The sequence below is a fragment of the Bos taurus genome, chromosome Y, assembly GCF_002263795.3.
Source record: "Bos taurus isolate L1 Dominette 01449 registration number 42190680 breed Hereford chromosome Y, ARS-UCD2.0, whole genome shotgun sequence".
NCBI classification, from domain to species: domain Eukaryota; kingdom Metazoa; phylum Chordata; class Mammalia; order Artiodactyla; family Bovidae; genus Bos; species Bos taurus.
In genome coordinates this window covers 17,354,146-17,371,352 of record NC_082638.1, presented here as the reverse complement: position 1 = coordinate 17,371,352, position 17,207 = coordinate 17,354,146, and the positions used below count along the sequence as shown (strand labels likewise).

Below are 17,207 nucleotides of genomic sequence, written 5' to 3'. Positions count from 1 at the left end.
CATATAGATGATGTACAATGTTATATTTGGACCACCTTACTCTAATGCCCTGGATATGATCTTTGCTTGATAGCCATTAATTTTAGCATCTTCGGTCATCTTAAAAGACTGAAAAATTTCCAAATCAGCAAATTCTGTCTCATTTTTTAATAGTCTTTTTCTTAAAGTTTTTTTTTTTTTTTTTTTTAATTTCCCTTCATATTTTACTATAGGCAGCAAGAGGAAACCAGGCAGTACTTTTGGCTGTTTGGCTGGAAATCTCCTCAGCTAAATAATTCCATTAATTAGGTAGTTTCTCCTTCCAGCTCATTAGGTACATTTTTGACTTTTCATAAATTGCAGGTATAGTGGACTTTCCCCTGCACACTCCCCAGGCTCTTCCCTCCTGCCTCTCCTTTCTGCCAGGCATCCTGGGTGCACCACTGTGCTTCCATTTAGAACTTGTTCACTCAGTGAGATTACAGGGATCGATTCCCTGGCTTCAGGGCTTCTGCTGGCCAGAGTCCATGTACCTTTCCCTAAGACCTTCCTGTTTTCACTATCCAACTTCCATCACCTGGCTAGGTAAGTTCCCACAGCTCATACTCACAAGTGTACTGGTAGGCACTTCTGGGCACACATGTGTACACACGTGCGTGTGTACACAGTAACATCCCTGAGAGGAAAGTTGCACATATGCAGAAGTATAGGCTTTCTGCTTTGGGAAAATGAACTTTGGTAAGCACCCGACTTTTTTTGTCCTGGTTGTTTTCTTTCACTTGCTCATCGATCATGTCAGGTTGCACTTCTAACTCTGTGGCTTATCCTCAAAAGTTACAAAATCTTGGCATTTGCTCATGACAGGTACCGACCTGCAGAGAATCGGGCAGGGTTGGAAGGGCTCGCCCTGGACACCTGAGTGACATGAACCTGTGTTCTGCATTCTCCCATCACCTTGGACAGCTTCATGGTACCAGTCACGTTGGCCTGATCCACTGCCTGTGCATGCCAGGGGACCAGAAAACAAGGACCTCTGAGCTCTTCTGAGTTGGAGAACTGCTTTTCAGTGTGCACCTATCTAGGTCATTCCTTGTCAATCTTGTGTCCCTGTTGCTTGCCTACCACCCCTTAGGGCCCACAACATTCTGAGTGAGGCCCCCTGTTCTTTCTATCTGTGTAGCTTTATGTGTGCAACTGTCTACCTGTGTCCCCAAGTGCTATCTCCATGTAGCTGGAAAGGCCAAAGATACTGTGACTGTGATAGGCCTGGTTCTGATCCAGTGTTCTGAAGAAGGTGCACACAGATACAGGCTCTCTTCTGATACAAGTCCTGAGGTTGTACAGGTAAAGTGGCATCCCTACACGTCATCCCCTCTGTTTAACACTACACAGATACACAGAGTCCCTGATCAGATGATGCCCTGGGAAACCTGCCCGCTCTGGGCCCACAGCTCATGCCTCCCTTGGGCAGAAAGCAGCTTTTCTATTTGAAATGCACCAAGAGGGTTTGAACCACCAAGGCCTCACTGATTTGCTAAATGCCAAGACTCTCTTTCAGTTGCTCTTGTTAGACCCAGGTAGGACTCCCTACAGTCAGGCATCCCTGCTTGCCTACACAGCCCATGTGCCAAGGAAGCCAGACCCGGTTGGGCCCAGGGGCATCCAAACCGGTCACCTGGAAGGCAAGGTCCTTCTGAGTGTCACCTGGTGCAGACAAAATCAGAAATTCTGCTTCAGCGATACTGTCAGAAACCTCCTCCCTCAGGGGCAGATGCACACCTTTGCCCCTCAGGCCCCCAAAGCCAGAGGCAAGACCCCAGAGGAAAGAAGGAATACACATTAGGACTTTCAGCATAAGCCATGGAGTATCTTTGGCAGGACTGCTAATTGCCTAGACCCTAGTCCCTGAAAACCAGCAGGCTCAAACTGCTCCCAGGGGCTTCTGTGTCTCCCACTCTCCTGAGGTGCCTTGGGACATCCAATTAGCCCACCATTCTTGCTTCCTCCCTGTTCCCTCCCTCGCAGGCACACCCTGGCAGAGAGGCACACATGTACACCCACTCCTGCGCTTTCCTCACCTTTCTGCATTGCCAGGGAGGCTGGAAGTGCCTGGAGGGATGCCACGCTCATACCCTGTCTCTCCTAGGATTCCTGTGGTTTTGCACATACAGCTTACTTTAGCACATCTTGCGTTTTGTGTTGCCACGTGCCAGTGTGTACCACCTTCGGGGAGGGAGCTTGCTGGTTGATGTGCTGCACTGTTCAAGGACCTTCCCTTCTCCTTGAACACGTTTGTGTTCTTCTCATGTCTCCTTCTCACGTTTGTGGAACAAGTCTCCAGTGCAGCAGGCAATCTGTGCCTCTTTCTCCTTTGAATCGCTGCCCATCTCTGCAGGACCTTAGCCTCCTCACCATCCCGGGTCATGCTGTAACCACATCCACCATTTCCACAGCCCAGCCCAAGTCCCCACAGACCGAAGGCTTCACAGGCAGTGGTTTCAAAGCCCCACCCTACCTGATTTGCCCTGGGTGAATCCTCAGACCATGCACCCCCTCTTCCCGGTCCAAACACACATTAACATGGTGGAAATGGTGAATGTGTTTTGTATTTGGTCTAATTCAAGATTTCTGGAGCCATGGTCCAGAGTTATCACTGGCCGTCCTTTCCTCATTACCATCCAGGACAGGGTCACTGTGAAAATACGGCAACCAACCACCTTGAGACTGGGGATGCCTCCTGCCTCCTCTTCTGGTTCCTTGAAACCTCCTCTCCTGTCACCTTCATCTCTGCGTCTGCCCTGGGCTGGAAACATTCACACACATCCAAATAAACACAGACAACACAGGCACATGCATGCATACACACACATGCTCGGCATGGGGACACAAACGCAAACGGGGAACACAGATATTTCAGGAGGTGAAGACGCTCATGTCTAACAATGTTGGAGATGGCGTCAGTAGGCACCATGCCCTGCCCTTTGGTCTCCCTGTCCACCTCCCCCACGATCTCTTCCGTATTTTCCCAAGGCACCCTGAAGCTGCTTCCAGTGCAGCATGTCAGGTGGTGATGAGATACCAAGTGGTGGATGTGGAAATTCACACAAGATCCCAAAGTCAGCACACAGGTGCACTGGGACCCCAGAGAGGACACCCTTTCAATGATAGGCCTTCCCAGGGTAAGGGGCAGGAGTGAAGGGCCCAGGCAATCTCACCTCAGTCAGCAGCAGGAATCCCGGGGATGGCAGGACCCATGGAAGAATGATTCTGACAAAGAAACTTAACTCACCCTGCCTCTGGTACTATCATCTAGGACTCTTGCACTGCAACAACAGCTGACGTGAGGGAGGCTTGCTGCACTCACGGACACAATGAGTCCTCAAGCCTCAAGTCTCAGGAGGCCACCTTCTACATGCATGGCTCAAATTCAGGCTCCACAGCCAGCTTCCACGAGCCTGAGCAACCCCGTTTGGGAAAGGACAGTGTCATGGCTACTACACGACTATCTCTTCTCAGCCCACCTCCAGACCCCCTCACCATATGTGTTTCTGTCAGTTACCTCTCATGGAGGAACCTTCCTCCCTGGAGTAGTACTTCAGGGGATCATTCCATACGTCTTCATTGATGATCTGCTGGCAACACAAGCAAGGTCAGCCCGGGACTGACCAGGCCCTGAACCATCCCATGAGCAGCCAAGAACTCCAACATCAATCACCAATTGTGTGCAGGCCCAAAGTATCCCCACCTCAGCAATCCTGTTCAATTCTGAGCAGTTGTAGCCTGACAACCAGTTGAGAAACTTAAGGCTCCTGGTGTGCAACTTGTGGCTGAGTGCTCCCCGTTCAAAGCCCCAGATCCAGTGGACTGGAGTGGAACAACATGCCCTATGACCTGCAAAAAGACAGGGAAACTGGGGTGGATCCTGAAGATGGGTTATCCACAACCCTGCACACCCACACTCATCACCCAGGGAGGCACGTTTTACCAGTGATGTCAAGGTAATACTTTTTAATGATCACCGTGTTCAAGAAGTAGGGGTTCTCCCAAAAGGAAAAGATCAGCTTGCAGCGGAACCGTGGATATCTCTGCACCTGCACCAGCCAGAATAGGGAGGAGGGAAAGGTGCAAGCTTATACGGGCCTCGACTTGCCTCCCAGGCAGACATTAACAGCTTCCACGACGCCTCTCCAAAGACTCACAGTGCAGGAACATGGATAACGTGATCCTCCTACTCTCTGCCAAGTCCCATACCCAGCCATCCTCAGTCTCCCTCACTGACCTTCAAGTCAATCATGTAGCTGAGAAAGTCTTTATCTTGGTTGCTGATCATGATGCAAACTTGAGGGTGGTTCATAATCTGCTTTCAGGCCACATGCCGAGCCAAGAAGAGCCAGGAGCATCAGCCGTAATCTCGGGTGGAAGAAGGACACCGGAACAGGCATCTGCAAGGATGCCGGGAACTTCTGCTTGCCGGGCTACCACTGTTGTCCTCAGGCCCTTCCATACCATCAGGCACACTCATGGCTCTGTACCGGGGTCCAGCCCCGGTTGGATCCAGGGATTCCCTCAGGAGAATGGCGTCGGTGAAAGGACAGCAGAGGGGAGAGAAAGAGGCTTGATCTATCTGGTTTACACAGAAATAAATAATAATAAATAAATAAAGCCCGTGACACCATATTGCACTGTCCACGGAGGCCACAGGCGCCCTCTCAGTGGGGTGAAGACGCAGAGCATCCTTTCCCTGAAGACGCTAGGTGTCCTCCCGATTGAGTCTTAGAAGCCCGGGCAGGTAAGTGGACTCAGAGGACACCCACGCTCCAATTCGTCATCCTGAAGGAAGAACAGAGAGAGAAAAGGAGAGAAAAGGAAACAAGAATGACACAGGGAGAACAAGCCTGATGAGCAAGGCCTGTAGCTTTATTTTCAAAAGGAGCTTTTATACCCTAAGTTGTACATAAAAGATAATAGAGGGTGCAGAGTCATGCGAGGTCAGCAGTCCTTGATCCTTATCGAAACCAGGCTTTCTTTCTGCAAACTTATTATACACTAAGGCTTTAGGTGATTTATATCATCTTCTGGCCAGGAGGTCTGCTAACATTGTTCTTGTGATAAAGGTTATGCAACCAGAAAAACTTATTTTCTCCAAAGGTTTATTTTTCTAAAGTTTGGCGCCACTCCCTGAAAGGACTAGATAGAATTGCATTCCTATAGGGCAACAGGAGCAGTGGGGGATAACAAGGAAAGAATTTATTAACTCAAGGGTCTAAGGTTGTTAACATCAAAGCTACTACTTATATTTCTATATACCAACTATATTAATCGATATACTCCCAGGGACATAGTGGGTAAGGGGTATGGAAACTTGGCAGCAAGGGTTAGCTCAACAAATAAATCCTCTACTAGTTCTATTCTAATGATTTTAACTCCCCGAGAAGCTCTGCATTGTTGGACTATCTTAAGCCTCCCATACCTCTTGTGGTTGGGAGGCTGTGAATAATCACATGTGTAGCTGTTAAGAGTCTGGGAAAACCTATCAGGCAAGTTAGAAAGCTATCCAAGGGATTTGAATTGGAACACACCCACTGTACCCAGGAGAGTTATTAACTAGAGCTCTAAGTTGATTTCCTTCAGAGAAAGGTGGTCGTGGATATCCCCCCTCGTGGGTATCCTCGTTAATATCAGAGGAGTTTGTGAAAGTTGTAAAACAGACAGATTCTGGTTTGGGGGTAGATGCTCAAGCAGGTCCAGGGGGGCCCTCGAGTCCTGACTCGCCTTGCCTGTCAGACCTCTCCCACATGACCTTGTCATGGGTGGGGTCTCCCATGCTGGCTCCTGGCAGTTGTGGGTTTTTTGTGGTGTTCTGCATCTGAGGTGATCTGCATTCTCTAAGCAGGGGCTGTTTCTGACCGCTACTGTTCTCCTCCAGACCTGTGTATGCTGGGTAGTGGCATGTCACTGCTTACATTTTCAGACTTGTAGTCATTGTAACAAACCATGTCTGAAAGCAAAGGGGTTGGTGTGTGTGGGTGTATGTGTGTGTGTGTGTGTGTGTGTGTGTGTGTGTGTGTGAGAGAGAGAGAGAGAGAGAGAATGAGACTCCCATGTCTCAGCTATTTCCTGGGAACCTCTACATTTACAATGAGAACTGTCTGCCAAGGCTCATCTGGTGAACTGTCTCTGGTCATTCCTGACTTAGAGGCCTCAGGTGCTGCTCCTTCTCAGATGCAGGCCAGAAGGAGAGACTCAAAGTCATGGCTCCAACACAGGTGTGGCCCTGCCCAGATTCTACTGGGGTGTCCCTTTAGAGCCTGCCAATTGCCCAGGACCACACTTCCTTCAGGGGCCTCCAGTGCCCTCGCCCCTAACACTCCTCCTGCTCTTTCTCCTCCTCCTCCTGAGCAGCGGACGCCAAGAAGCAGCAAAAAGGATACAGCTTTGGCCCAGAAGCCAGGGATGCCCTGGATGATGGCACTCCTCCAAGCCAAGTGACTCTTCCTCCTTTGATGGCTCTTGTGCATGAATCGAATGTAGGCCCTGTGGTTTTTCTCATGTTCAGAGCTCAGTTCCACCCGAAGGGCGGCCAGCGCCTGCAGCTCATCTAGCGCTGGAAGCTCACTCGGGCCTCCGGGCCTCTCCCAGCCCTGCTCCTCCACCGTTTTTTCCTCCAGCTCCTGGGAGAACCCCTGTTGCCGCTCGTCATCTGTCACAACCTCTACCTCCTTGGTGCTGTCTTCCGCCAATAGTTGAAACTCCCACTCGATCCCCACCACGTCTTCATCTACCAGGGCCTTGCTGTCCTCCACTGCCTCCACCCTGAAGAGGGTTGCCTCTTTGCCTGGCGTAACAATTGGTGGCTGGAAGGTCCAGGCTATGCACAGCATCACAAAGACAGGCTGTGGGGCCCCTGCCCACTGAGCACCTGGGCTCACAATTAAAAAGGTCTGGGGTCCCAGGATGCTCCCTCCTTCCTCTGACTGCCTCACTCTCTCCTCTTGGGCCTGGCCCTGATCCCCAGCTGGTGCAGATGTGAAGGGACGAGACATAATAGCACAGCAAGTGGTGCGCAATGGTGGCAGAGGCTGCAGTAAACCTGTGGGGCCCACTAGCTCTTTGGGGGCGGGGAATGAGGGTGATGGTTGGGGAGCAGGGGCTGGTGTGTGTAGGGTGGTCTGGAGCTGAAGAAATGGGTGGCAGACAGCCCAGGACATGGTGAACCGGCCCTGGGTGATAAGCCAAACAGGAGGGGCCCTAGGCTGTAAGCCACTCACAGGCTACTGGCCCAAATCTAGACCAACGACTGAGAGGGTAGTGGGTGGCACACTTATGGACACGCCCCTAGACCTCTTCCGTGCTTCCTGAGCTCCAGTGACCCCACGTGGCCACATTCTGCTCCAGGGAGGTAGCATGTTTTGCCTCTGTTGCTACCTCAGGCACTGTCATTGACCTGGATCTGGAAATGGGTGGCAGACAACCAACCACGGGTTCCTGCTCCACAATCAGAACAGCACACTCCTGTGTCCTCCGGGACAGGCAATAACTGGGAGCTCTCCCTCAGTATCCAAAGGATATCCAGGGGGTCCACGTGGCTGGGTACTTTTCTCCATGGGACAGAGCCTGTTGCTGTCCGGATGCTATGGGAGTAGGGAAAAACCCTACCGTTTGCTACAATTGATCTCCACTGTTCAGGGACACCAGACCCTTAGGGTACAAAGCTCACTCTGTGTCTCTTTATCTCTGTTTCTGGCATATCACTGTTTTGGGCAATCCTTCTGTGTGTGTACCAGGCGCTGGTGTCTGTGTGTCTCCATCTCTCTATGTGGTGGTGTTGTGGTTTGCCACTCTCTGGACAGTAGTGCTCAAGAGAGACGCTTATCCTTGAAGTAAAGGCAAGCTCTTCTACTTCTGAGTGAGTTGCACCAATAGGAGATCAGAGTTTTTAGTCCACACATTTGGAGAGTGCTTTCTCAAACTTGAAAGCCAACAGTGGGCAGTCACTGCTGAACCGCAGAAGGGGACGGGTTACCCTCCCTCCCTCGCTGGACAGACGTGAACACTGCACAGACCTGTAAAGGCTTGGCCTCACTTTGCACAGAGAGAGAAACGGGGCATGCTCTACTGGCATGAGGAAACTTACTGAAACTTGTTTGAACTCCTGCCACTGAGATGCTAAGGACAACTCACTGTTAAGTTCCATGGCTCATTGGTGCAGGAGAAATGCATGTCTGCCCATTTAGCCTATTGAGGCCCTTTCAAAGTGGTTCTGTTCTCCATGTGAGAACACGTACCAGCCTGCCCAGTTGCCCAAGCCTGTGCTGCCGGGAGCAGCAAGAGGATCAAGGTAAGCCATCCATCCTATAGTCCTGATACCCGATATAGATGCATTCTAAAAAGAGTACAAAGAGTGATGTTTCAAACTGGAAGACTCTGCAGGTAGCAGGTGCTTATGCTGCAGTGATGATCCATCTCTGAAACTTCATAAAAGAGGCAAGGGGTGCTCATGCTCATGGCAAGGTTAGGGAAAGAACGCCTGACACTAGAGAAGGATGGAAAGACACTTGTAGCTGGGTGTCCCAGGGGCTGTGGATCGTTCACCATGGCTTCTGTGTTCTGGGATTGCAGCCTGTTCTGTGTCTCGATTCCTCTGCACTCTCACTGGTCTTCCCCAGGCATTTTCCTTCTGCCTCTCCTTTCTGCCAGGCATCCTGGGTGCACCACTATGATTTCACTTAGAAGTTGGTTGCTCAGTGAGGAAACGGGGTTGGTACCCTGGCTTCTGTGCTCCTGCTGGCCACAGTCTATGTGTCTTTCCCTGAGACTTTCATGTTTTCGCTATCCAACTTCCATCACCTGTCTAGGTCAGTTCTGACAGCTAATACTCACAAACATACTGGAAGGCTCTTCTGCACTCACATGTGCACACACATGCACATTTACACACTTACATGCCTGAGAGGAAACTTGCACATATGCAGAAGTACATGCTTATTCTCCAGGCACATGAATTCTGATAAGCACCCAACTTTCTTTGTCCTGGTTGTTTTCTTTCACTTGCTCATCGATCATGTCAGGTTGCACTTCTAACTTTGTGACTTATCCTCAAAGGTTACAAAATCTTGGCATTTGCTCATAAAGGGGGCTGACCTGCAGAGCATCGGTCAGGGTTGGAAGTGCTTGCCCTGGAGAGCTGAGTGACATGCGCCTGCATTCTACATTCTCCCATCACCTTGGACAGCTTCACAGTACCAGTCACATTGGCCTGATCCATTGCCTTTGCATTCCTTCAGGGGACCAGAAAACAAGGGCCTCTGGGCTCAGCTAACTTGTGGAACCGCTTTCTCAGTATGCACCTATCTAGGTCATTCTTTGCCAATGTTGTGCCCCTGTTGCTTGCCTACCACCCCTTGGAGCCCAAAACATTCTGAGTGAGGCCCCCTGTTCTTTCTATCTGTGTAGCTTTATGTGTGCAACTGTCTACCTGTGCCCCCAGGCGCCCCTAGGACACCCAGCCACAAGGGCCTCTTCCAACTTCCCCTACCCCACACCCACCCCACACCCCTACCCTTACAACACCATCACCCCACAAACTTACCCCAACCCACCCCACTCCCAACCCATGTCCATCACACCCCAACACCCCCACCACACCCCCACCCCTCCCACACGCCCACCCCACCCCAATCCAACCCTACCCACACCCTACCCCCACCCTGCTCTACCCTCACCCAAAAGCTGTCCCCACCAATAGTCCAGCGGTGAGCCCAGGGATGTTTTTCTTTTCCTAAGTGCGGGACCCCTGGGAGTGAGGGGCTCCTGGAAACAAAGCACTCAGGCAACAGAGTGAGTTCTCTACCTGCAGCTGGAGGAGGCCAGGGAGGCCACGTGGCCAGACAACGAGTGGAGAATGGAGAGGGACCCAAAGGGCAAGGACGACGTTATGCATTGTGGGTGCTGGGTAGCCCTTGGGTGCTGCTGATCCCAGCACACCTGACTGTAACCATTAGTATCACTGCTGTCTCCAGAGCAGAATATATGTACCCTCTGTCCCAGAGCTGTAGACTCTTGAGTGTCTGTGTCTGGACCGACTGGGGCCAGGACCCTGAGAGGAGGAAGATGTGCAAAGAGGAGATGTCAAGATCATGAATCCAGGGGAGTTCAGGGCAGAGGGAGAAAAGAGTCAGCCTGGGGCTGCCAGCCAATCCCCTTCCTGCAGAGTGGGCCTCAGAGCCCAGGCCATGGTGGAGAGTCCCAGAGCTCTGCTTCTGCAGTCATGGCACGGGATCAGGGTCCCCACATCCTTCATATCTCCTGCCTCACATGTGGAAGAGGCCTCTGTGCACAGCTGCTCCCCAGATCCTGCCAGTGACACCCATCAGTGAATCTGCCTACTTGCCCCTATAGAGGTTAGGCAGTATTGGGAGGTTTCCTCCTGGGAGATGGTCTGAGCCTGAGTGAGCCCTTGGAGGACAGCTGTTGAGTTGAGGTAGGGTGTAAATCTAGGCCTTACTGGATTTCTCCCTGAATATTGCACCTTTGCCCCTTCATGCTAGATGACCTGGCTGTACCCACAGACCTGAGTTCCTAGACTCTGGTGGGTGCTGTCCCCTGAAAGGAGGCTTTTATTCTGTGCTCTAGTAGTCCCTAAGATTTTCACCACCCACAAACAGAGTAGGGTATTCCAAACCTGAGAGACTTTCCTGGGCACACTGCCCTACCAGACTGGCCCAGGGAGGGCTTAGGGAGACCAAGCCATCTGGTCTCAACTTGGCTAAGCCAAGACGTGGCCAGAGGCATCATTCCCATGTCATTCTCCGTGACCCCCTCTGTGATACTCTCTTGACTCCCAGCCCTTGCCTGTGAAAAGGAAAAAGGACAGTAAGGCCCCTGCTGACGCTGTTTTTGCTTTTGAGGAAGAACCTGAGATGAGGAAAGTGAAACATTTGGTAATTTAAATTCTGCCAAATACGAGGTATTGTCATTTTGACTTAGAATCCAGTTTTAGGCTCTCATTCCCCATCCCCTGTAAAAACTTGTATTAAGAGCATGTTTGTGATAAAAGCAATGAAGATCTCACAGACGCAATGAAGGCAGCAAATGTTACTTCACTTGGCAGTGATAAAGAAACTTGGAGAGAGTATCAGGTCTGAAAACACAAAGAATGAGAAGTTGGAAGCAGATCCAGGCTTAGGAAGTAGGCAGTGCCCAGGGCTGAGAACAGCACTCACACAAACACATAAACATACACACACACACACACACACACACACACACACACACACACAAACAAACCGGTTTCACAGTCACCAGGGCACAAGCCTGAGAAAAGCACACACACACACACACACACACACACACAAACTGCTTGGAATTTGCCAGGGCACAGGGCTATGTACAGCACACACACACACACACACACACACACGCCAGAGCACTGGGATGAGATCAGCACTCCCACACATACACACACACACACAAACCGGTTGCACAGTCACCAGCGCACAGGCCTGAGAAGAGCACAGGCACATAAACACACACACAAACTGGTTGCACTGTCGCCAGGGCACACGGCTGAGAACAGCACACACACACACACACACACACACACAGACTGCACAATTGCCAGGCACAGCGCAGTGTACAGCACACACACACACACAAACTGGTTGCACAATTGCCAGGGCACAGGGCTATGTACAGCACACACACACACACACACACACAAACCGGTTTCTCAGTCGCCAGAGCACAGGGATGAGATCAGCACCCCCAAACATACACACACACACACAAACCAGTTGCACAGTCACCAGTGCACAGGGCTGAGAAGAGCACACACACATAAACACACACACAAACCATTTGCACTGTCGCCAGGGCACAGGGCTGAGAACAGCACACACACACAGACACATACTGGTTGCACAGTCACCAAGCACAGGCCTGAGAATGGCACACACACACACTCACACACACACACACACACACAAACGGTTTGCACAGTCACCAGGACACAGAACTGAGAATGGCACACACACATACGCACGCGCACACACACACACAAACAAACAGGTTGCACAGTCGCCAGGGCACAGGGCTGAGAATGGCACACACACGCACACACACACACACACACACACACAGACAAACCGGTTGAACTGCCACCAGGGCACAGGGCTGAGAACAGCACACACACACACACACCGGTTGCACAGTCACCAGGCACAGGGCTGAGAACGGCACACACACACACACACAGACACAAACTAGTTGTATAGTCGCCAGGGCATGGGGATGAGAATGGCACATACACACACACACACATACACACACACACACTCACACAAACCCGTGGCACATTCACACAGAAAAACACACACACAAACCATTTGCACAGTCGCCACGGCACAGTGTTGAGAATGGCACACAAACACACACACACACACGCACAAACCGGTTACACTGTCACAGGGCACAGGGCTGAGAACAGCACACACACACTCACACACACACCAGTTGCACACTCACCAGGCACAGGCCTGAGAACGGCACACACACATACTCCAACACACACATACACATACACATAAACCGGTTGCACTGTCGCCAAGGCACAAAGCTCAGAACAGCTCTAACACACACACACAGACACACACACACATACAAACCAGTTGCACAGTCGCCACTGTACAGTGCTGAGAACAGAACACACACACACACACACACACACACACATATAAACCGGGTTCACAGTTGCCAGAGCACAATCCTGTGAAGAGCACACACACACACACACGCACACATAAACTAGTTGCACTGTGGCCAGGGCACAGGGATGAGAACAGCACACACACAAACCGGTTGTACAGTTGTCAGGGCACAGGGCTGAGAACAGCACATACACACACACAGACACACAGACACAAACTGGCTGCACAGTAGCCAGGGCACAGAGCTAGAACAGCGCATGCACAAGCACAAAGACACAAACTAGGTGCACAGTTGCAAGGGCACAGGGCTTAGAAGAGCACACACACACACACACTTACAAAAACCGGTTGAACATTTGCCAGTGCACAAGGCTAAGCATGGCACTCATACATAGACTCACACACACACAAACACACACACATACAAACCGGTTGCACAGTCACCAAAGCACAGAGCTGAGAATGGCACACACACACACACACACACACACACACACACACACATGAACAAACCGGTTGCACAGTTGCCAGAGCACACGGCTGAGAAATGCACACACAACACACACACACACACACAGGCACAACCAGTTTCACTGTTGCCAGGGCACAGAGCTGAGAACACCACAAACACACACACACACAAATCGGTTGTACAGCCACCAGGGCAAAGGTTTGAGAATTTACACACACACACACACAGACCTGTTGCACAGTTGCCAGGTCACAGGCCTGAGAACAGCATTCACACACACACACACACACACACACACACACCGGTTGCACAGTCGCCAGTCACACGGCTGAGAATGGCACTCACACACACACATACACATACACATAAAACTGGTTGCACAGTCGCCAAGTCACAGGGCTCAGAAGAGATCTAACACACACGGACACACACACACAAACAGGTTGCACAGTTGCCAGGGTACAGGGCTGAGAACAGCACACATACACTCACACACAAACACACAAACCAGTTGCACAGTCGCCAGGGCACAGGGTTCAGATGGCACACACACACACACACACACACACACTGGTTTCACTGTCGCCAGATCAAAGGGCTTAAAACAGCTCTCACACACATACACACAGACACACAAACCTGTGCACAGTCGCCAGGCACAGGGCTGAGAACAGCACACACACACAGACAAACAGACACATACACAAACTGGCTGCACACTCGCCAGGGCACAAGGCTCAGATTGGCACACACACCTACACACATACACACACAAATCATTGCACAGTTGGCATGGCACAGGGCTGAGAATAGCACACACACACACACACACACACAAACTGATTGCATATTTGCCAGGGCACATGGATGAGAATGGCACACACACACACACAAACTGGTTGCACAGTCTCCAGGACACAGGGCTGAGAACAGAACACACACACACAACCACACAAACTCGTTGCACAGTCGCCTGGCGACAGGGCTGAGAACAGCACACACACACACACACACACACACACACACACACACACACAAACTGGTTGCACAGTCTCCTGGGCACAGGACTGAGTTCAGCACTCCCACACATACAGACACACATACACACTGGTTTCACAGTCACCAGGGCACAGGGCTGAGAACAGCACACACACACACACAACCACACAAACCCGTTGCACAGTTGCCAGGACACAGGGTTGAGAATGGCACACACACACACACACACACACACACCCCTGTTTCAGAATCTCCAGGGTACAGGGCTGAGAACAGCACACAAACACACAGACACACAAACTGGTTGCACAGTCACCAGGGCACCGGGCTGTGAATGGCAACACACACACACACACACAAACCTGTTGCATATTCGCAAGGGCAGAGGGCTGAGAACAACACACACTCACACACAAACCTGTTCCACAGTTGTCAGGGCACAGGGCTGAGAACAGCACACACACACACATAGACACACACACACAAACTGGTTGCACAGTAGCCAGGGCTCCAGACAGAGAACAGCACACACACAAACACACAGACATATACCAGGTGCACAGTCGCAAGGGCACGGGATTTAGAAGAGCACACACACACACATACACACACACACCCAAAAACCGGTTGCACAGTTGTAAGGGTACTGGGCTGAGAACAGCACACATACATACACACACACAAAACTGGTTGCACAGTAGCCAGGGCACAGAACTGAGAACAGCACACACACACACACAACCACACAAACCTGTTGCACAGTTGCCAAGACACAGGGTTGAGAACGACACACACACACAAACACACACACACACCCCTGTTTCAGAATCTCCAGGGTATAGGGCTGAGAACAGCACACAAACACACACAACCACACAAACTGGTTGCACAGTCGCCAGGGCACCGGGCTGTGAATGCCAACACACACACACACACACACACACACACACAAACCTGTTGCATATTCGCAAGGGCAGAGGGCTGAGAACAACACACACTCACACACAAACCTGTTGCACAGTTGTCAGGACACAGGGCTGAGAACAGCACACACACACACATAGACACACACACACACACAAACTGGTTGCACGGTAGCCAGGGCACCAGGCGGAGAACAGCACACACACAAACACACAGACACAAACCAGGTGCACAGTCGCAAGGGCACGGGACTTAAAAGAGCAAACACACACACACATACACGCACACACCCAAAAACCGGTTGCACAGTTGGTAGGGTACTGGGCTGAGAACAGCACACATACATACACACACACACAACTGGTTGCACAGTAGCCAGTGCACAGAGCTGAGAATGCCACACACACAAACACACAGACACAAACCACTTGCACAGTCTCAAGGGCACAGGGCTTAGAAGAGCACACGCACAAACACAGACACACAGACACACACACATGAAAACAAACTGGTTTCTGAGTCGCCAGGGTATAGGGCTGAGAATAGAACTGATTCAAATGCATTCTTTTTAAGAGCTGAGTAATATTCTACTGTCTATATCTACCCCAGCTTTCATCTCCAGTTCGTCTGCCCATGGACATCTAGGCTGCTTCCACGTCCTATCTGTTGTAAAGAGAGCCGCGACGAACACTGGGGCACGAGAGTCTTTTAATTCTGGTTTCTTCGGTGTGTATGCCCAGCAGAGGGATTGCTGGGTTGTAAGGCAGTTCTATTATCAGGTTTTTCAGCAATCTGTACGTTGTTCCCATAGTGGCTGTGCTAGTTTGAAATTCACACAGACAGTGTGAGAGGGTTTCTTTTTTTCTCTGCCCCGTCTCAAACATTTATTGTCTGTAGATTTTGGACAACAGCCATTCTGACCAGCCTGAGATGGTACCTCGTTGTGGTTTCGATTTGCGGTTCCCTGATAGTAAGGGATGTTGCGCATCTTTTCATGTGTTTGATAGCCATCTGTATTTCTTTTTTGGAGAAATGTCTGTTTACTTCTTTGGCCCATGATTATTATTATTTTTTTATTTTGGCCTGGGTCGCCTACTTTTCTGGAATTGAGTGCAGGAGTTGCTTGTATATTTTTTAGATTAATTCTGTACGAGTTGCTTCATTTGCTATTATTTGCCCCCATTCTGAATTCTGTCTTACCACTTTGCTTGTAGTTTCCTTCGTTGAGCATAAGCTTTTAAGTTTAAGTAGGTCCCATTTGTTTTAGTTTTGCTTTTATTCCCATTATTCTGGGAGGTTCGCCAGAGAGGATCCTACTGTGCTTTACACCAGAGAGTGTTTTGCCTATATTTTCCTCCAGCAGTGTAATCGTTTGCGGTCTCATGTTTAGATCTTCGATCCATTTTGAGTTTATATTTTGTGTGCGGTGTTAGCAAGTGTTGTAGTTTCATTCTTTTATGTGTGGTTGCCCAGTTTTCCCAGCGCCCCTTGCTGAAGAGATTGTCTTTTCTGCATTGTACATTCTCGTCTGCTTTGTCAAAGATAAGGTGTCCGTAGGTGCGGATATGTATCTCTGGGCTTTCTCTTTTGTTCCATTGACTTATGTTTCTGTCTTTGTGCCAGTACCATACTGCATTGATGACTGTGGCTTTGTAGTATAGCTTGAAGTTAGGCAGGCTGATTCCTGCAGTTCCATTCTTCTTTGTCAAGATTGCTTTGGCTCTTCCAGGTGTTTTGGATTTCCATACCAATTGTGAAATGACTGGTCCTAGTGCTCTGACAAATACTGCTCGTAGCTTTATAGGGACTACACTGACCCTATCGATTGCTTTGGATAGATTTTAGTCCTCTATTTACTATTGCAGGATGGCCAAATGCCCAGCATGAACTGACACCAACACCAATGTGTACACAAGGAACTGGGGTTTTAAAGGGAGAATTTGGGAATAGGCAAGGGGAATCATGGGAAGTCTATAGAGTCAGAAAATGACAGTTTGACAGAACGTGCGCAGGGGGTGTTGGTCCATGCGGAATATCTGGGTTTGCTAACCCTGTTACCTCTTAAAGGCGGGCTTTCTGCCCTCCCGTAGAGACTGGGCAACGGGCCCTATCCTTAAGTGTTGAGTGGA

General features: G+C 50.4%; 1 protein-coding gene across 1 annotated transcript; it reads right to left on the bottom strand.

Annotated features, from left to right (window-relative positions):
• Positions 1 to 3,530: 3,530 nt before the first annotated feature.
• On the bottom strand, positions 3,531 to 7,085 carry LOC132344625 (testis-specific Y-encoded protein 1-like). The gene is made up of 6 exons (XM_059884283.1): positions 6,899 to 7,085; positions 6,411 to 6,847; positions 4,259 to 4,336; positions 3,965 to 4,070; positions 3,725 to 3,870; positions 3,531 to 3,608 (listed from the first exon to the last, which is right to left on the bottom strand). Exons 1-6 carry the CDS (start codon positions 7,020 to 7,022, stop codon positions 3,531 to 3,533), a joined length of 969 nt encoding a protein of 322 aa, XP_059740266.1. The 5' UTR covers positions 7,023 to 7,085.
• Positions 7,086 to 17,207: the final 10,122 nt, after the last annotated feature.

Bases quoted from the DNA above. Each gene is read 5' to 3' on its own strand.
- LOC132344625 (XM_059884283.1), bottom strand. From the start codon at position 7,022: ATGTCTCGTCCCTTCACATCTGCACCAGCTGGGGATCAGGGCCAGGCC. The intron at 4,337-6,410 runs GTATCCTTTTTG...GCCTGAAAGCAG, and splicing joins CTGGCTTCTGGGCCAAAGCT to ATTATGAACCACCCTCAAGT. The intron at 4,071-4,258 runs GTCAGTGAGGGA...TGGCTGGTGCAG, and splicing joins GCTACATGATTGACTTGAAG to GTGCAGAGATATCCACGGTT.